A 21266-nucleotide genomic window follows, 5' to 3' on the forward strand; every position below is an offset into this window, starting at 1 on the left:
CATTCTGTATCTCTTAAATGTTTTAAGTTAATTTTATTATACTTCCTCCAATCATCTCGTGTTAATATCACTTCCACCATTTATCCATCTCCTGTTTAAGCACTTTACAGGATGTGTGTGGTGCCCGTATGTATCCTTCTTCTGTTCCTTTCTAAATGCTTGCTTTCGGAGATTATCCCCTTCGTCAGATGAATGAGTGAAAAGGCTCTCAAATCGCATATCTTATACAATGCTGGGACATATCTTATACAATGTGTCCCAGCATTGTATAAGATATGCGATTTGAGAACCTTTTCACTCATTCATCTGACGAAGGGGATAATCTCCGAAAGCTTGTGATTTTAAAATAAATTTGTTGGACTATAACCTGGTGTTGTAAGATTCCTTACATTTGTCCACCCCAGTCCATCACTGGCATCTCCACATCATTTCTAAATGCTGTTCATGTGCAGTTCTTTCCAGTTCTGATGAAGGGTTTTATACCCAAAGCATTAATTTATCTGTTCTCTCCACATACGCTGTTCATGTACCTGCTGGGTGTTTCCAACATTCCCTGTTTAAATTTCATTACCTGCAGTTTTTTTGCTTTTTATTACTATATAAATTGTACAAGGTCTCATCTTTTCTCTTTCTCTTTGGGTCAACATCAGTTACAGCAATATCTTTTTCTTTCATTGATATGTTGTAAAGATAGCAAACCACTGGACTGCTTCTAAATGATACAAAAGAAAAACCTATTTGACAAAATGGAACCAGTCAAAATCTATTACATCACGTAAAATTCCAAGATGGTGGTTCACTGCCATAGTTAACAGCTAAGATTAAACTAACTAATTTTATTGAAGCATAGTGACAACTTTGCAGGATAGTTACAAAAACATTAAAAATTAACAGTCAAGTACGAAAATACCACAAACTATTTACAAACAGAACTTTTTGGCACTTTCAGAATCACAGGCAGACCTTTTTCTCGATACTAGTGTATCCTTAGTCACAGCTGGTTCCACCTGGCTCCAATTCTCTTTAAGGCAGCTGGATATCTAAAACAAGGAAGAGGTTTCAAGTCAACCACGAACAAAAAAAGTTACACTTCTGACTTAGTCTCGTATACTTGGGCACAGCCATAAATTGAGACGTTAAAACAATGCTACTTTGCATATAGCAGAATAGGTTATATTGTCCTGACAGTAGTATTCTGGTTTCTTACAAAGGTCCAGACATCCTCTGCACATATGCATGTGTCATATGATGTACAACCAGCTTACATTCATGTAGTGATGCTTTAATGTTCAGAAAAACTGGACAGCCTAACATGTACAGGCAATTTCACCTGGCTTAATGTTTATTAGCATGAGTCTGCTGTTTTTTTTGTTGGGGGCAGGGGGCGGGAGGGGGACAGTAGACATGGTCATGCAAATTTATACCAGTGACTAGGGCAGGTTCAGAGCCATCACACATGGGTTTGAGATACTGTTGAAACCAGCAGAATTACTTTAACTGCATAGATCTTGGCAGTGGTCTTGCAAGGATACCATTATTAGATTCATCAGATATGCAGCTGCATAAATTCAGCACAAATGTGGAAGTTTTGTGATTATATAAGATCATGGAGCATTCCTTTAATGATCTTATTGTAGTTTTTCTAGGTTATAACATTGAACCATAAGAACTTTATAAAAATGTGCTTCTTCGACTGCACTCTTCTTTCCAACTCAACATTTTCTCCTTCAGTTCTGATGAAAGTGTTAAGTGAACAGGTCGATAACCTGTTTCGCTCTCCACAGATGCTACCTGACCTCCTGAGTGCTTTCCAACATTTTCTGTTTTTAATTTCAGATTTCCAGCACGTGCAGTATTTTGCTTTTGTTTCAACATTTTCTCTCCTGCTCCCTGAAGGTAGTGACAATTCTACAGGCACCAGCATTTATTGCTATTCATTTGCTCTTTATGTAGACACTCTTCAGGTGTGCAACTAACAGTCAAATATCAGGCTATTCAACTACGGGAGACATTTAAGCTTAGCCTGATCACGTCCTTGCCCATCACCTGCACACTATCGCTTTTCGGCCAAGGTCAATGGTTACAAATCAGGAATAGGAACTTAGGCCAATTCCTCCCTCACCCCACAAACCCAGGAACACTTGTCAAACATGTAGCCCCACCTGTACTTTGACTTTGTTCACTTTTCTTATGTAAACTGGAAACCATAGCTGTACAACTAATTCCCCCCCACACCAAGTTACTAATCTCAGGCACTGCGTAGTCTACTACTCAACAGGAAAGAAAGAGCAGCCATCCAGGAATGTTTTTGTGCAGTTAGCATGCAGTTACAAAGCAGTATTGGCACAGCCTAGGAATACAAAGTTATACATCCTCCCTAATTCACTGCAAAATTTGCATAAGTTAAACATACCTCTTCCTTTTTTGTTTGTGTTGCATGCCTTAACGTCCATTGCTTTGCATTTTCCACAAAAGACTGCCTGTTATATTTGAATTCTGATGACTAAAACAAATGAAACTATGTTAAGTGGTTAATTCTATCTTCAGAATTCATTTTATTAGTTAACTGAAAGGAGTACAACAAACATGCTCAATCCAAACAGGGGTCTGTGTGTACTGGTGAGTACTTGGTTCCTTTCACCAAAACATAAAAGCATAGGAGGGAGGAAGAGGAAATAACCAAATAAGACTGTTTACATCAATTAGAATAAGTAACTCCACACAATTTACATTGTAAATACAACCTTAAATTTCCAATTACAGTATAAAGATAAGTTTATATACAATAAATTGAAAATTTGAGCAATGGAAATGCTTCCACAGATACTAACTGGATTTTAAAATGCCAGGACATAGTACAGATCAATGAAAACAGCTTTACAATTTCTGGCAATAACCAAAGTTGCATAGCTCTGAAAGAGGAAAAGTTTAACAATTTATGCAGTCTCCCAAAACATTTTATCAACTCAAAAATTTATTTCAAACAATAAAATGCTTCTGTAGACAATGTCAGATTTTAGTGTGATCAAAGGAAAAAAAAACATTAAGGGACCCTGAAATCTTAGAGGAGTGTTGATTAAATTCAATAAAGTAACGACAGGGCTCAAAATATCTACCCCTCAATAGCTGCTATTTCAAGTTATCTGATAATTCACTTTTTAAACACTAAATTCCCACAAATTAATTTCTTAGCACTAAATTCCCACTGTCATTTATGTTGCTTAATTTGAATTATCAGATAAACATTTTTAGCACAAAAATAATTTTGAATTATCATCAGAAGTAAATTGTGGTTAGCTGTTCTCTGACAATCAGTGCAGGGTGCAATTATTTTGAGGCACACACTGTTGTAGGACATAGCACCAAAACCTTCAGGGACTTCCAATTTTGTACGGGTCTGTGTAATACCAGTTTGTAACACTAGAGGTCCTCAGAGCTATGAAAATGGACAAACACCCTCCTGCAGAGCAAAAAATATATTTCTACTCATGTTAGCCAGCAACTTTAAAATTAAGAACTGCAAACAAACATTTTAAAATGATTAAGCTAATCAAAATGCATAAACTGCTTATCACCCTTTTTGGAGCAACCATTTTCCAATGGGATAAAAAATTTTTATGAATGTTGGGTTTCATAATTTAAATGTGTTCAATGAGTACACCCAGGGATATGGACTGATGATTTTGAAAATGAGCTTCTTTTCAAAAAGGAACCCAGACTCAAAATGTCATGTTTCCTGAAAATCTAATATAGTGAAATTATTTCATATGTATCAGTATTTGCAGATGCAGTCAGTTCTCTGCATGTGTTTTCAAAAGAAACCCAATGAGTTAATTATGCAAAGCTGATGATTCTGATGCAACAACGTTGCAGGTACTGTTACAACAGCATTCTACTCAAGCATAACTGTCCAATAGCTGACCAATCTATGTACCTTTCCTGACAATTTAAAAAGATTTTCTCAGCTAGAATGAAAAGGATAGCTAGTTTAGAAAGCCTAAACTATTTTTAATTTATATGATGGAATATGAAAGGAGGTAGAACATTTGCATTCCATTTTCAGTGATCAACCACAATTAATAAATTTATGTATACATTGTACATTTTTCACTCATTATCACAATACTTTTATTTTGAGGTGGGTTCTGTCAACATCTATTGCATACCTAAACAATTACAAGTTTTAAAAAAATTAACTTACAATATCAGCCATGAGAGGATCATCTGGATTAGGTTCAGACATCAATATGTGAATGGAGGTTAACACAGTAGAAATATTAAGAGATGGCTTCCAGGCTCCCTAGTTAACAAAGTTAACATCTTAACACATGGTTTATTTCAGCATTAAGCATTTGAAACAATTTCTGCACAAGTATTTTGAGATTAGTATGTAAAACCCAAGTGCATATTTAGAGTACATTATTTGACATCTATTACCCAGGAGTTGTTGAGGTGTTTTGTCAGTCACCAAATTAACAAAGTGAATATCTGTGCAAATAATCATTTAGATACCATGGTGCAGTTGGGTCACCTTGAGGTCAAAGAAACACTGACATGCCTAAGGGAGAGAAAGCTAGTCTATTGTAAGCGTTCCTTCCTCAGTTGAAAAATTGATTGAGAGAAATGTTCTTTAGGAACTGCACTGGGGTCCAGTGGCACAGCACTATTCAATCTTTAATTACATTTTTATCCAATTTTTTCAATGTTATAATTTGACTGAAAAGGCACTGCTCACTCTATTAACAACTGGAAATCCAAGTTGGTAAAGTAGCAACTTAAAATTCAAATTTACTTCCACGATCTAAGGATATTAAAACTTTGCGATGTCTTTGTCATTAAGATAAGCCAGCAGTATCGTTACATCCTACAGACATCACAGAATGTCATATTTTAGTACCAAAGACTGAAACACTTTCTCCATTTATTCAATGGCAAGCTTTTCCATCATGGTCTTAACTGGCAGTGAAGGCAAAAACTGAGGTAAATGGATTTCAATGTAGGCAAATGTGAGGTCATCCACTTTGGACCTAAAAAGGATAGATCAGAGTACTTTCCAAATGGTGAAGCGCTCAAAACAGTGGAGGTGCAAAGAGACTTAGGAGATCAATGTACATAAATCATTAAAATGTCATGGACGGGTACAGAAAATAATCAAAAAGGCTAATGGAATGTTGGCCTTTACATCTAGAGGGCTAGAATGCAAGGGGGTAGAAGTTATGCTGCAGCTATACAAAGCCCTGGTTAGACCACACCTGGAGTACTGTGTTCAGTTCTGGGCACTGCTCCTTAGGAAGGGTATATTGGCCTTGGAGGGAGTACAGCGTAGATTTACTTGAATGATACCTGGACTCCAAGCATTAAATTATGAGATTACACAAACTAGGGTTGTATTCCCTGGAAGTTAGAAGATTAAGGGGTGATTTGATCAAAGTTTTCAAGATGTTAAGGGGAAGGAATAGGGTAGCTAGAGAGAAACTCTTTTTGTTGGTTGGGGAGTCTAGGACTAGGGGACATAGCCTAAAAATTAGAGCCAGGACTTTCAGGAGTGAAGTTAGGAAACACTTCTACATGCAAAGGGTGGTAGAAGTTTGGAAGTCTTTTCTGCAAATGGCAGTTGATGCTAGCTCAACTGTTAATTTTAATTCTGAGATTGATAGATTTTTGTTAACCAAAGATATTAAGGGATATGGGGCTAAGGCAGGTGTATGGAGTTAGGTCACAGATCAGTCACGATCTCAATAAATGATGGAACAGGCTTGAGGGACTAAATGGTCTACTCCTTTTTCTATGCTCCTATGATAACTGTAAGCTGACCTTCACCCTAGAGCAGTTCAAGTTATTCCATTTTATGTTGAATGCCACAGACAACAAGCTCTTCCATTGTCTGTCCAGTTAAAAACTGGTGGATAACCTGACTGCATCAAGAGACCCACATTTTCATGGGTGGCACAAGGTGGTGATAATGGCAAGATCCTCCCCTCCCACTCCCTGTCCCCAAACAGCAGAAGTACCATTAAACAAAATGGAGGAGAAATGAAAGCAAAATTATTCAAATACAAAAGATTGGATCAGGGCAGTAAACTCACCTGGTAGTAGTCATATCAGAGGCAGACATTCACTGAATGTGTTGCACATAATAAAAAATGACCTCATGAACTATAAAATCTTTTATCTCATCACTATGTTAGATGTTCAAGGTTATTAAAATGCAATTTGGAGGGTCTTAGTATTTTTATTCTGAGGATGTGGTGGCATTTTTGCACCCAGGAGTTCTAAATGCCAGGTGTAGCACAGGATGGACCCACAGCAAAACTCCTCTACTCTGTCCCACCTCAAATACTGCTTTCCAAAAAAGTGCTCCTAGTGCATCAATGTGATATTTCCTACAGCAATCATCGTGCCCCCATGTGAGACTTATAATTTGGTAAATTTGTACAGTTGCACAAGGAGCTTCTTGCTGAGGATCTTCCCCATTACAGACTGGGCTGTCAGACATGCAAATTAAATCCCAGGCGTGCAGGCTGGATTCCAATTTAGGATCCAGGAGATAAAAAAAAATGCAATATTCCAATCTACTGAATCACCCACATTTCAATTCTGAACATAATGCTATTAAGGGATTAATGTAAAGGAGGATATCCTGAGCAGGCAAGAATTTGTCCTCAATGTTGGTACTAATACATGAACATCTGGTTTCCCCAACTCAGTATATGGGGTTGAGAGGGGAACAAACAGGCATTTTAAGTAGTTGGTAGATAGAGGACATGGCTCTATCCAAGTAATGTTTTCAGTGAAAATATTGCCAGTTAAAATTAAATGTTTGCCTGCAGTGTGACCATTACAAATCAAAAAATGTAGGTTGATCATGTCAATTGTTAGAAATAATACATACAGGAGAAGTTGTTCCAAAAAAGTAGTAGCAATTCTAAGATGTCACATCACTTTGCAGGTTAGTAGTATTTATTTTTTTCAAAGCCAATGAAGAAAAATTGCACCGTTTAAATTATAATGAATGCTCTAAAAGTGGTGAAGCTGCTGAAAGAGTCACTTTCAATCAAAATATCAATAGCATTTATATCCTGAAAAACAATTCTGTCTACCTTTGGAGGCAGCTTCAAGATGTCCAGGCAGATCCTCCCTGCTGTGTCAATGTTAGGATGATAGATCGGAGTAAGAAACCGTATTTTTGGAGGTTCAAATGGATATCTAAGTCAGGACATTTAAAAAGCATTAATTGAAAATCAGATTATTCAAGCCATCTTAAGAACCATCCTGGCATGGTTTTTAAAAAGCAGGATATTTATTATTACAGGTTAGCTGCATCAAAAAAACTGAATTATATCCACTTATAGCTTATCATTCTAGAAATATTTAAATGTTTACATTAAAAGCTTACAAAAATACTAGAAAGTAATGCTTTTTTTTTTAACACCCACTCTAACTGAACTACACTCGTGTGGGTATGCAACAAGCCTGAACAGGAAACATCAGATTATTTGATCATGACAGGGCACCACAGTCCTACCCAATCCTATCCACACAAGTACACTTTCCAGCAAGGGTCACTAGCAATCAAACTTAGAACACTGGCAGATCTTCCCATTCTCTCTCAAGCTAGAAGACAAAAGTTCAAACACAAATTACCTTAGATAAGAATAGATAACTCTGGAGCGACCAGGAATTTATTGGTCCAAATAACTCTGGACATTTATCCACAAAGTTATCAGGGTCCCCACTTTTAAAATGAGTGGAACAGCAGTAAAGTAAGCTAGCCACTCTATAATTCCTTTAGGTATGATATATTCTTAAATAAAACCTGGTGCAGTTGTGAGAAGGTTTGGAATGTACCTAATCATCATATGGTGTGACAGCATTATTGTGGAAATATAATTTTTTTTTCCTCCAAGGGGAAGAGGTAATCGGTCAGCTAGTTGAGTGCTTTCCTAGTTAGGCAGCTCTGGATCGGGTGCTAGACAGATCCAAAATTCGTATTCCCATTGAAATGAATGAAACTAATCCAGGACTCAAGAAGCCCCACTGTAAAAGGCAGCACCAGATCAGCTGAGGGAAGGAGACAAAATTATAGATCTTTGGAAGGACACTACATTTATATATTTGTGGCTATATTTTGAAAAGGAAGTACTTCAGCTAGGCTTTCTGCCCCTTTAAGTATGACGATTGCACATCACAGCATATAACCAAAACTCAAATTACTATTTTCCTATTAATGTATTACAACTGTAGTGAGACAGTAACATATTTCATCAAATTATATCGAAACTACAGCATAGAAACAGGCCATTCGGCCCAACAGATCCATGTCGGTTTTTATGCTCCACACGAACCTCCTCCCTCCCTACTTCATCTAACCCGATCAGCATATCCTTCTATTCCTTTCTCTCTCATGTGTTTATCTAGCTTCCCCTTAAATGCATCTGTGCTAGTCTGGTATGGTATGAATAGAAGGTTAACAATATATTACAATATAGTGTTGTGGTAGCCACGTTTATATTTAGTGCAGATATAGGAAAGGCCACAATTCAACTGCAGTTGTAATTAGTTTTATCAAACCAGGGAAGGTGCTAGAAGAGTTACACTATGCAGATGAACTTAGATAGGAAAATCAAAACATGCATGAGCTATTAAACGCTAATTGTACCTTTCAGGAACAACAATTTCAAGATTAAATATTCCACCTTCATATGGTGAATTGACGCTTCCCAAAATTTCTAAAGAAAAGAGAGTTAGTATACATCATAATCAGAAGGCCTAATTGTTGTTTCCTGAATTGGAGTCAACAGAAACATCGATGACAGCTGTGACCCTATGGATATCTCAGGTCAAAAATGAAACAATGTCAAATCGGAAAACTGGGTTCCATTTACAATTTAACTTTGAAAGGAACAAATACTTAAAGCAGTAAAAGTTTACAATGTATAATGAAGGGTTATTAATACACTCATTAGCTGCATCTTCAGCACCTCCTTCCCCATGTTACTTTGTCCAGCTGTCCAGTGCAACACAGGCAACTGCAGGTGTACTATATTGTTGTTATTCATTTGTACGGAGAGAAGATTAACACTCCTTGTGCTAAACAAGGAAAGTGATTGAACGCACCACACCAGAAAAGCAGAATGTTGATGTTAACATTTTTGGGTTTTACTTGGCTGAATTCCAAAATACAGGTTCACTTTTAACTATTAGATTTATATCAGTTTAACCCCAAAAATCACAAGGTTTACATATTATGAATAACCAAGAACCACAAGTACATCTATGCAGTTAAATTAAATCTTACTGTGACTATATTTAAGAGTTTAATACAAGACAAATATCAAGTTACACAATCTGGCAATAGTATTTAAAAATAAGGATCAGAGTAGGAATGTAATACTTGAAAGTTATCTTAATTCAAGTAAAAATAAATTGAAATCATGTTACAATACTAAGGAATCATGTCCTTTTATTCACTAAGTTAGGTAACTAATAAACAGCTCACTTTTTTCTGACTTCACCACTTCTATGTTTTAACAAAAATATAACAATTTTAAACAAAAAAAATTGCAATTATCCACAAATAAGGTATATAAAAAAGACTAAATTTAAAAGGTTGATCCTTGTAATTTATACAAGGCATACACACATTCCAGTGAAAGGATTCACAAAATTTCACATGTCTTCCCCCCCCCCACCCACCCCAAAGATTTATTGGAGTTATTAAAGAAACCCTGGTGTGACTGTGTTTTTAAAAATCCAGGGTCTTTCAAAATGGCTGCGGTCAGACACATGGCCGAGGGCCTGCAGCATTTGAAATTGGATTCTCCGACAGCTTGGCAGGCTCCGTATTTCAGACAGGGCTCTTTGAACAATGCAGTTGCATTCACGCCCTGAGGCAAGCCATCAACGTTGCCTGCCTACACACTCAAAATTCGAACAGGAATAATCCCAGGACTCAGGTGACCCATTAAGGAACATTCAGAACAATGGAAAGCAGTTATGGAACAGATCAGTACAGGTACCGGCCATTAATGTAAACAGGCCAAGATCGGGGCCCTATTGTCTTACGTTTTTGCGCCCAAATCAGACAATGGAGCAAACTGATGATGCGCGAAAATAACCCATTACCGGGAGGATATAACTGGGGCGTCCCAGAACCTCTCTCTCTCTCTCTCTCTTTGCCTCGGTCCAGCGTCCTGCTTGCCAGCTAGCAACCAAGAAGGAAGGCCGTCCAGTAAACATCGCAACCACGTGTCGACGGCAGCAGCAGGACACAAGGGCCAGGCCTTTTCATCGGTGAGCATTATTTTTTTCTGACTGTGACAAGACAACCTAGCTGGGTGTAAGGGTGGGAGTTAAAGGGGTATTGCTAAAATTGTGATTTTAGAATTTTCCCTCGGTGTGTCCGTTTCTTCCACCCAGTTAAGTGTAAGACTGTATTGCATCCATAGCGATTCCTTTTTATCTTCTGTATAATACTGTTTACCTTGTAGTTTTAGTTTTCTTATTAATAAACATTGGTTTTCCTTGCACCAATCCACTGGTCTGTTTGTCTGTCCTTATTACCGCTCGATAAGTCCTGAGCTCAGAATCAGGAAGGGGAAAGCGATTCAAAACCGCACAGCGGGCAGGGCAGCTCAGGAAAACATAACTGGCTGACCTACAATAAGCCCCGGGAACAAAACCCCTTACACCAGTATAGCCAGGTGTGGCTAATTAGCATCCTTGTGCCAGCTTGTACTAAGGGTCTGTCAAAATTTAAAGAGACAAACTGATATGTGACAGTACACAAACACTTCCAGCTTATGACCATTTAGATTTTCATTGATATTAAGGGTGAATTTACTTTTACTATAAATCACTAGTATTTAACCTTGTTATATATTAATATTTGCAGATGGAGTTAAATAAAGTCCTGCTAGTTAATACATCTCTATGCTCGACTCATAACTTTTACTTGCCAGAACATCAAAGATAAGATGCACTTTACTCACTGTTATATTGCGAGCCTGTTGGCAACTGCTCTATTTGATCAACAATCAATATCTTTTGAACTGGCTTATGTAGGACTATAAATCACAACCAATTTTCCTATGTGCATATGTTTGGGGAGGAAGAAGGGCACAAAGAGAAAGATTGATCAGATACCCTTCAAATGGTATAGGTTATATATTAAAGGTTTTCCAATACAATTTTGATTTTACACATTGTGGGTATTATGCAAGATTTAATATTCATATTTCCTACACAGACAGAATTATTTATCCTAGGGAAAAAAAACTATAGCATTTAAAAAGAAAAAATTCCTTTCCTCTGAATATTTAGATTAAAATGTAAAATAATTTGGTTTATAAACCAAAATTTAGAGTTAAAGCACATTATTGAGGCAGGTTCTTCATCATGCTTCTAACCCAAGCTGTATCTGACCCATAACCCTTCACCACCATCAATGTATGTAAAAGGTGAAAACCTTTCATTTTCCCCAAACACTTGTGTTTAAGTAAAATGAAAAAACTGCAAATGGTGAAATTAACCAAAAAATGGTGGAAATACTGTAGGTCATTAGCAGCAAGTTAACATTTCAGGTATAACCCTTTGCTTTGTGGGCTCTAAGAACCAGGACTGAGTTCCCTGAGTTATTTCAGTTACAGTTCTTACAGCCATCATACAGTGCTGCTCCAGAGTCAGGTCAACAAAAAGTGGTTTGGAATGTAAATGTACATGAAAATGGCAATGTAACTCAGGAGTTAAGTTCCAGTTGCAATCCAGAGCACATTGAATCACAGCAAATGGATCTTCAGGGCAATTTGTAAATATTGCTTTCTAACATGAAAAATAAATGGCTCTACAATGCACAGCCAGGCAAAAGAAAATTGTGCAGCGGGCAACTTTGTCACTCAGTTTGGTGCAATGCAAGGCTAGCATTGTAATTCAGGTTACAATATGAGTAGTAGTCAGCAAGTAGTATCTGTCATATAACAAGACCTACAGAAAGAAGAGTTCCATCCAGTCAGTCTAGCCTGGATTCAAGGCCAGCTAAGGGTGAAAGAATAATGTACTAATCCAATATTTCACCATGTCCTTCTAGTCTACTGTGGAAATGCATAAAGAGATACCTGACCATATGAACTCTCTAATACACCTAACCCACGAATGTAGAAATGCATGATGGATATTTGGCCATATTAACTGACCAGCTAATTCAATTTAAAGCTCACATAATAGTTTCTCATGAAAACACACAGAGAAGCACAATTGTGTAATTACGTTTAAGCCTTGGTATGTTGATAATTAAGTTAGCTGAGCAGGTGCTTAGTACCGTCTGGCCTCCCCTAGCAGATAAGGGTATTGCTGACTACAAAAATATGAGAATACAGTTTCTTGAAAGGCCATGTGGCCTTGAGACTGACTTCAGCCCTACTGATAACCAGGACAGAAACGTGGGAAGGATGAGAATGCTCAGGCCTACGTGCCAAGATAAAAAAGGGCTATGGACGTTCGGAGGGGACAGGCTCACTACTTGATTGACCAACTACCTGAGCCAATAAAGAATGTGTGTGCACGCCCATATTCTGTAGCAGATGGGCATCGTTACTGAACTGTATAAACATGAGCTGTTTCTTGAACGCAGCGAAGACGTAGCCCCAACCATTGTTTGGGGTACACTTCCACTTGTACAAGTTTCTTAATAAATTCTTGCTTGTCTGAATTAAGTGTTTGGGAGTTAATGCATTGTATAGAAGTAATATTAAGTTTAAGTTGTCAACACTACTTTCTATATTCAATTTATATTTTGGCAAAACCACAGTATAAAGCTGGGTAGTCACTTTGCATGCAATTGTAGTGTGTACATTCAGTATCAGGATAAAAAGTTTCCAAATTTTAACTTGGTAAACACAAATGTACAGGCACAAACTCTAGCTTTTAAGTTTTGCAGACATCTTGTGTTTTCACTAAGAGGAGGCAAAAAACAGAGATCATGTTTTTCCAGTAAGGAGTTAGAAACATACGTGCTCGTAAATCATCCATTTGATCGTTGTTCTGCCAGCAAGAAATTCCAGGTGGAGGCTGATTCGCCAACAGCTGCATTTCTTTTTTTAACCTTGAAACTCTTTGCATTGTCTTGCAATTAACCTGCAGTGCACATAAATATGTAGACAGATGAGAAAATTACAGCTGCAACAATGTGCATTTATATAGCACCTTTAATGTAGTAAAATATTAAAAGGCATTTCACAAGAGCATTATCAAACAAAATTTGACACCAAGCCACATAAAAAGATGTTAGGATAGGTGACCTAAAGCTTGGTCAAAGAGGAAGGTTTTAAGGAGCGTCTGAGAGAGAGGCAGATGGAGGGAATTCTAGAGATTAGGGCCTAAGCAGCTGAAGGCACAGCCGCCAACAGTGGAGCAACAAAAAATGAGGATGCGCCAGAGGCCACAATTGGAGGAATGCAGAGATCTCAGAGGGTTGTAGGGCTGGAGAAGGTTGCAGATATAGGGAGGGGCGAGGCCATGGAACGATTTGAAAACAAGGATGCATTCAAAGCGGTTATAAACATCCACAGATCAGAGTATTTTAAAAGTTTATCTGTATTACATTGGGATCTAGAAAGATTTATCCAGTATTCAACTTTCTGCAATTCATTCTGAATTGAAATTAATGCATTAAAAAGATTACACATACAGTGGCCATAAAGGTGAGTCGAAATAGGTTGCCACTGATTTCAAATAGGCCACGAGACCCAGCTGTTGTAACGCTGACCAGAAAATTAACTGGACCAGCCACATAAATACTGTGGCAGGTCAGAGACTGGGTATTCTGTGGCGAGTGACTCACCTCCTGACTCCCCAAAGCCTTTCCACCATTTACAAAGGCATAAGTCAGGAGTGTGATGGAGTACTCTCCATTTGCCTGGATAAGTGCAGCTCCAACAACACTCAAGAAGGACAAAGCAGCCCGCTTGATTGGCACACCATCCACCACCCTAAACATTCACTCCCTTCACCACCGGCGCACTGTGGCTAATGTGTACCATCCACAGGATATACTGCAGCAACTCGCCAAAGTTTCTTCGACAGCATCTTTCAAACCCGTGACCTCTACCACCTAGAAGGACAACAGCAGCAGGCACATGGGAACACCACCACCTGCACGTTCCCCTCCAAGTCACACACCATCCCGACTTGGAAATATATCGCCGTTCCTTCATCGTCGCTGGGTCAAAATCGTGGAACGCCCTACCTAATAGCACTGTGGGAGAACCTTCACCACACAGACTTCAGCGGTTCAAGGCGGCGGCTCACCACCACCTTCTCAAGGGCAATTAGGGATGGGCAATAAATGCTGGCCTCGCCAGCAACGCCCACATCCCATGAACGAATAAAAAAAAAATGTTGCAGTCAGTTATACTGCTCCTATCCGCATCCATACAAGGAAGTTTTGAGCGGACACCAATACGAAGTGGCATCATTAGGCAGGACGAGATCTCACGCCGGCCGCAGTTGGCACCGAGGGCGGATTCTGACGTAAAATCTGGCGGGGTGGGGCGAGCAGGTCGGTGAACGTTCCCGTGGGCCTGTCCAAGGTGGCTATCCACAGGTCCGGGTTAGACGTGGCCCATGGGGGCGGTCGCTCCGACTGTCTGCCTCTCTTCCGCGGAATTCTCCGTGCCCGGGTAGCCCTGGAGATGGAGCACGCGGTGTCTGCCGGAACGCTTGAGGCTTTTCGCGACCGGTGGGCACTGCAGGGGCTGGAGTGCATCCTTGACAGATATAATAAAATCTTAATTTGACACTTGGTCTTCTTTGGTTGCACACCCTAAACCACCCCCCCCCTTCCTATAAAAGGGGGGCCCTAAAAAGAAAAAGAAAAAAAAAGATTGTGGAAAAAAAAAAGAGACCTTGTGATAAAAGAAAAAAACAGAAAATCTGCGATGCCAGTCAAAGTGGGCGAGAGGTACAACACCGTCGCCACCCTAAGTAAGTAAACCCTCTCAGCATTGCTGACACTTTCCGTGGCGTCAATTCTAAGAAGGAAAAATAACACAACCTCCCCACCCTCGGTCTCACGCCGATGCTTCTCCCCCTGAAGAACAACCCCGCGCTCCGCTCACGAGACGGTCGCCGCTGATTTCAAATAGGCCGCGAGAGCCAGCTGTTGTAACGTCTCTTTCCGCTTCCCGCAACGCCGCGCGGGGAGGAGGCAAAACCCGGCGAGGAGCAATCAGCTGTAGGACTGGAGCAGGTGAGTAGACTGCTCCCCGGGGCTTGCACAACAAACACACACCTTCAACCAGCACCAAACCCAGGAAGGGGGAGGTGTGGGGGTGGGGGGGGTGGGGGGGGTGGGGGGGGGTGTGGGGGGGGTGTGTGGGGGGGGTGGGGGGGGTGTGGGGGGTGGGGGGGGGGGGGGTGGGGGGGGTGTGGGGGGTGGGGGGGGGGGTGGGGGGGGGCAGGCGGGAAGGGGGCAGGAGGGGGGTTGACCCAGTATCATCAACAGTGAAACAAATTTGCGTGTGCCCTTAGGCACACCTAATAAAAGAATTGAAACATAAAGTCCGATTTCAACAGAACAGAAGGGAAACTTACAAAATAAAATCATCATGTCATTTCGTGTCTCTATCAAACATTCTATTCCCTGCAGTTCCCACCAGTCGTGGAAAAGAAATGAGTGTGTCACCCCCAAAATGAGGCTCATTTGGAAAGTCTGCTGGTGAGGAGGAAATGGAATAATGGCCTCAATTCCTCGTTTGCTGCTGATGAAAGTTCATTGAAATGTTTATGACTAAACCACATTATAAGACACAGAAGTGAGCTGGAAAAAATTGATTCTTGTTGAAAAAACAAACTTTGTGTCCAGGTTATATGTTGGAAATACCTGAACAAGCCACTCAAAATCAAACTGGTCTGAAAGCTAACTGGTGGCAACACTATTTGTTACATTGATTCAAGACTAGAAGCCAAATACTTGTCAGAAAAAAATATATATACAGACGCACACTTTCACCTCCATCATTTAAATGATGGGCTATAAATTCAAAGGCACTGCACCCATTTTACAGGCATAAAACAGGTGCCTAAGCTTCTTATGGTGGACACTGCCCGCCATATTGGATTGGGCTCCTCCATTGGCATCCTAGGCGTGTGCTGAAATGATTCAGGAAGCTCACAATAATATTTAAATAAGGATCCTAAGGTGGTTGTCGGACCCTTTCATGAAATTGGGCTATCCCAAGCACCTGATTTGCCACACGATAAACTCGTTCAGCAACTCATAACGCTAATGGGCAGTAAGGACCATTCAGTAGTGCTATTTAAAGGGCTCATCTCCTCAATACAGATTCGTTTTTTTGTTTGCCTTTTAGTCTGCTGGTTAACTTCAGGGTGTTTTTTGGCCTATTTTATGACTTCTGCAACTTAATTTTGACTTCTGATAAGTTTTTGCTGGTGCTGGACTGTATTTGGTTGCCTTCAAAACAGTTTTACTGCAGTCATGGGTGGTCTTATAGGGCTGCCTTTGGGGATGGAAGACAATGGGCAGAGTGGTCTCCGTGTTCTGTGCGTTGATCTGATACAAGTTGGAGCTGGACTCCTCTGTGCTCTGAGCCGTTGCATTCAAGCTCGCTGGCAGGCTACCCAGTGCACTTAGCATTTCCTGGTGTATGCCCATCAACCTTCTTCAGTATTCTTGCTCCTCGAAGACTGCATCTGAGTCCTCTGCAGCAGATTGAGTATGTGATGTCGCCCTTCAGCGAGCTGGCACCCCACAGGTGTACTATCCCCCTGTCCTAGCTCCTGCACACTTGTGGCCAGTGATTCACCATGTGACTACCCCTCCTCTAGCAGTACACGTGGTGCCTGTCTCTGAGCTGGTGCTTGCTAGGGTCAGATTGAGTGATGGTGCATCTCCAGGAAGATGTTCCTGCAGTGGCAGAGGGGTGTTCACATTTACATCACCTATAATGAAAAGGGTTAGCTTTTAGTGTGAAGATATAGCAGAGGAAAAAGTTGCTGGAGAAAGCAGCTGCAGTTCGTTGTGCAAAGTGTGTAGGGTGAGGTAGAAGTAAGAATGGAAAAAGAGGATAAGGGTGTGAAGAAACCCTGCGTGAAATCTCCTCCAGCATTGCCACTCACCATGGTCACAACTCTCCCCATGCTAGTGACGGCCAGTACGTTTTCTTCCACAGGGGAGAGGATGTGCAGGTGAGCTCGGCCTCTTCCAGTGGCAGCCTCCCGGCACAACTTGGATGCAACCTTCTCCTGCAAGAAAGAGTGTGTCAGTGTCGTCCTTGTGAGGTGCTAAGAGAATGTGCCTTTCATAGTCAAATAGTTTGTATGTGATGTGCAAGATGTGGGGAAGTGAGGGTTGCAATAGTATGAGGAGAAGGAGGTGGAGTGAAGTGTGATGCAGTGGTTGTCGGACAACAAGGGGAAGCGAGGGAGGGGAGAACAGTTCCCACCACTTGAAACGTCCATGTTTAAAATGGGCAGTCGCTTATATCGGCCAAAAAGCGATAACCATTATCTATTTGCATTAACATCAATTTCACAGTTGCCAGTTATAACGTCTTAAGTGCTCTGTTTATTTCGGGCAGAAACAGCTGTGCTTATTCACTAGGAATCCTTGATCATATAGGCTGAGCTTATCAAGAAAGAAAAGAATGCTTCAGCTTTAATCCCAAACAGGATTTTTTTTAAGTTATGATATAAAAACTGCTGGGTTTTCTTTGCTGGTCTAAATGAATGTTTTATTCAATCTGATACCATCAAAGAAAAGCAAAAAGCAATTCTTTCACCAATTAAGCCCAAGCACTTAACAGCAACTTTCGAGTCAAAGTAGAAAGCTTTGGCAGCTGACTTTAAATGTCTACCCAGTATCCTGGAATCGTAGAACGGTTACAGCATGGAAGGAGGCCATTCGAGCCATTGAGTCTGCGCTGGCTCAATGCAAGAGCAATCCAGCTAGTCCCACTCCCCCACCCTATCCCCTTAGCCCTGCAAATATTTTACTTTCAAGTACTTATTCAGCTCCATTTTGAAGGCCATGAATCTGCCACCACCACCCCCGTGGGCAGTGCATTCCAGATCCTAACCACTTGCTACGTAAAAAAGTTTTCCCTCATGTCATCTTTGGTTCTTTTACCAATCACCTTAAATATTTGCCCTCTGGTTCTTGACCCTTCCGCCAATGGGAACAGTTTCTCTCTATCTACTCTGTCTAGACTCTTCATGATTTTGAATACCTCTATTAAATCTCCTCGCAACCGTCTCTGTTTCGAGGAGAACAACCCCAGCTTCTCCAGTCTATCCACGTACCTAAAGTCTCTCAGCTCTGGAATCATTCCTGTAAATCTCTTCTGCACCCTCTCTAAGGCCGTCACATCTTTCCTAAAGTGCGGTGCCCAGAACTGGACACAATACTCCAGTTGTGGCGGAACCAGTGTTTTATAAAGATTCATCATGATTTCCATACTTTTGTACTCTATGTCTCTATTTAGGAAGCCCAGGATCCAGTATGCTTTTTTAACTGCTTTCTCAACCTGCCCTGCCACCTTCAACGATTTGTGCACATATACCCCCAGATCTCTCTGTTCCTGTACCACTTTTAGAGTTGTGCCCTCTAGTTTATATTGCCTCTCCTCGTTCTTCCTACCGAAATGTATCACTTTGCATTTTTCTGCGTTAAATTTCATCTGCCACGTGTCTGCCCATGCCACCAACCTGGCTATATCCTCTTGAAGTCTATCACTATCCTCCTCACTGTTCATCTGCAAATTTTGAAATTGTGCCCTGTACACCCAAGTCCAAGTCATTAATATATATCAAGAAAAGCAGTGGTCCCAGCACCAACCCCTAGGGAACACCACTGTACACCTCCCTCCAGTCCGAAAAACAACTGTTCACCACTACTCTCTGTTTCCTGCCACTTAGTCAATTCTGTATCCATGTTCCTACTGCCTCCTTTATTCCACGGGCTGCAATCTTGATGACAAGCCCACCATGCAGTACTTTATCAAATGCTTTTTGAAAGTCCATATACACCACTTCAACTGCATTGCCTTCATCTACCCTCTCTGTTACCTCATCAAAAAGCTCTATCAGGTCAGTTAAACACGATTTGCTTTTAACAAATCCGTGCTGGCTTTCCCTAATCAATCCACACTCGTCGAAGTGACTGTTAATTCTGTCCCGGATTATCATTTCTAAAAGTTTCTCCACCACTGAGGTTAAACTGACTGGCCTATAGTTGCTGGATTTATCCTTATACCATTTTTTGAACAAGGGTGTAACATTTGCAATTCTCCAGTCCTCTGGCACCACCCCCGTATCTAAGGATGTTTGGAAGATTATGGCCAGTACATCCGCAATTTCCACCCTTACTTCCCTCAGCAACCTAGGATGCATCCCATCCGGTCCGGGTGACTTATCTACTTTAAGTACAGCTAGCCTTTCTAGTACTCTTCTTTATCAATTTTTAGCCTATCCAGTATCTCATCTATATCTTCCTTAACTGAAACTCTGGCAGCATCTTCTTCCTTGGTAAAGACAGATGCAAAGTACTCATTTAGTACCTCGGCTATGCCCTCTGCCTCCATGAGTAGATCTCGTTTATGATCCCTAATCAGCCCCACCCCTCTTCTTACTATCCATTTACTATTTATATGCCTGTAGAAGACTTTTGGATTCCCTTTTATGTTGGCCGCCAGTCTGTTTTCATACTCTCTCTTTGCCCCTCTTATTTCCTTTTTCACTTCCCCTCTGAACTTTCTATATTCTCCCTGGTTCTCATTTGTGTTATCAACCTGACATCTGTCATATGCTCCTTTTTTCCACTTCATCTTACTCTTTATCTCTTTTGTCATCCAAGGAACTCTGGCTTTAGTTGCCCTACCTTTCTCCCTCGTGGAAATGTATCTAGACTGTATCCGAACCATCTCCTCTTTAAAGGCCACCCACTGTTCAATTACAGTTTTGCCTGCCAATCTTTCATCCCAATTTACCCAGACCAGATCTGTTCCCATCCCATTGAAATTGGCCCTCCTCCAATTGAGGTCCTAAATCTAAACAAAGGAAACTACGAACGTATGAGGAGTGAGTTGGCTATGATAGATTGGGGAGCTTCATTAAAAGGCATGATGGTGGATAGGCAATGGCTAACATTTAAGGAACGAATGCATGAATTGCAACAGTTATACATTCCTTTCTGGTGCAAAAACACAAAAGGAAAAGTGGCCCAACACGGCTAACAAAAGAAATTAAGGATAGTATTAGATCCAAAGAGGAATCATACAAAGTTGCCAGAAAAAATAGCAAGCCTGAGGTTTGGGAGCAGTTTAGAATTCAGCAAAAAAGGACCAAGAGATTGATTAAGAGGAGAGAAATAGAGTCTGAGGGTAAACTTGCAAGGAACATAAAAGCAGACTGTAAAAGCTTCTACAAGTGTGTAAAAGGATAAAGATTAGGTCCCTTACAGTCTCAAATGGGAGAATTTATAATGGGGAACAAGGAAATGGCAGAGCAATTAAACAAATACTTTGGTTCTGTCTTCACGGAAGAGGACACAAATAACATCCCAGAAATGCTAGGGAACCATGGGTCTAGTGAGAAGGAGGAATTAAAGGAAATTAGCATTAGTAAAAAAAGTGCTGGAGAAATTAATGGGACTGAAAGCCAATAAATCCACAGGGCCTGATAATCTGCATCCCAGAGCACTAAAAGAGGTAGCCATGGAAATAGTGGATACATTGGTTGTCATCTTCCAAAATTCTATAGATTATAGAACAGTTCCTGCAGATTGGAGGGTGGCAAATGTAACCCCACTATTTAAAAAAGGAGGGAGAGAGAAAACAGGGAACATCAGACCGGTTAGCCTAACGTCAGTAGTAGGGAAAATGCTAGAATCTATTATAAAGGATGTGAACACTTAGAAAATATCAACAGGATTAGATAAAATCAACATGGATTTATGAAAGGGAAATCGTGTTTGACAAACCTACTGGAGTTTTTTGAGGATGGAGTCAGTAGAATAGATAAGGGCGAACCAGTGGATGTAGTGTATTTGGATTTTCAGAAGGCCTTTGATAAATTCCCACATAAGAGGTTAGTGTGCAAAATTAAAGCACATAGGATTGGGGGTAATATATTGGCATGGATTGAAAATTGATTAACAGACAGGAAACAGAGTAAAAATAAATGGGTCTTTTTCGGGGTGGCAGGCGGTGACTAGTGGGGTACCTCAGGGATCAGTGCTTGGGCCCCAGCTGTTC

At 40.5% G+C, this 21266-nt stretch overlaps 1 protein-coding gene across 2 annotated transcripts; it reads right to left on the reverse strand.

Moving 5' to 3' along the window:
- Positions 1-821: 821 nt before the first annotated feature.
- On the reverse strand, positions 822-15175 carry ube2t (ubiquitin-conjugating enzyme E2T (putative)). Of its 2 annotated transcripts, none has more exons than XM_068007823.1 (7): positions 15058-15175; positions 13008-13131; positions 8660-8729; positions 7101-7206; positions 4202-4300; positions 2414-2503; positions 822-1040 (listed from the first exon to the last, which is right to left on the reverse strand). In XM_068007823.1, exons 2-7 carry the CDS (start codon positions 13114-13116, stop codon positions 921-923), a joined length of 594 nt encoding a protein of 197 aa, XP_067863924.1. In that variant the 5' UTR covers positions 13117-13131; positions 15058-15175; the 3' UTR covers positions 822-920. The 2 variants fall into 2 exon arrangements, with proteins under 2 accessions (XP_067863924.1, XP_067863923.1); XM_068007822.1 differs by having other exon boundaries at positions 15050-15175.
- Between the last annotated feature and the right edge of the window lie 6091 nt (positions 15176-21266).

The sequence above is a fragment of the Heptranchias perlo genome, chromosome 27 (assembly GCF_035084215.1).
Source record: "Heptranchias perlo isolate sHepPer1 chromosome 27, sHepPer1.hap1, whole genome shotgun sequence".
In the NCBI taxonomy this organism is placed as follows: Eukaryota; Metazoa; Chordata; class Chondrichthyes; order Hexanchiformes; family Hexanchidae; genus Heptranchias; species Heptranchias perlo.

Bases quoted from the DNA above. Each gene is read 5' to 3' on its own strand.
- ube2t (XM_068007823.1), bottom strand. From the start codon at position 13,116: ATGCAAAGAGTTTCAAGGTTAAAAAAAGAAATGCAGCTGTTGGCGAAT. The intron at 2,504-4,201 runs GTAAGTTAATTT...CATTTGTTTTAG, and splicing joins ATCCTCTCATGGCTGATATT to TCATCAGAATTCAAATATAA. The intron at 1,041-2,413 runs GTATGTTTAACT...TCCTTGTTTTAG, and splicing joins CACAAACAAAAAAGGAAGAG to ATATCCAGCTGCCTTAAAGA.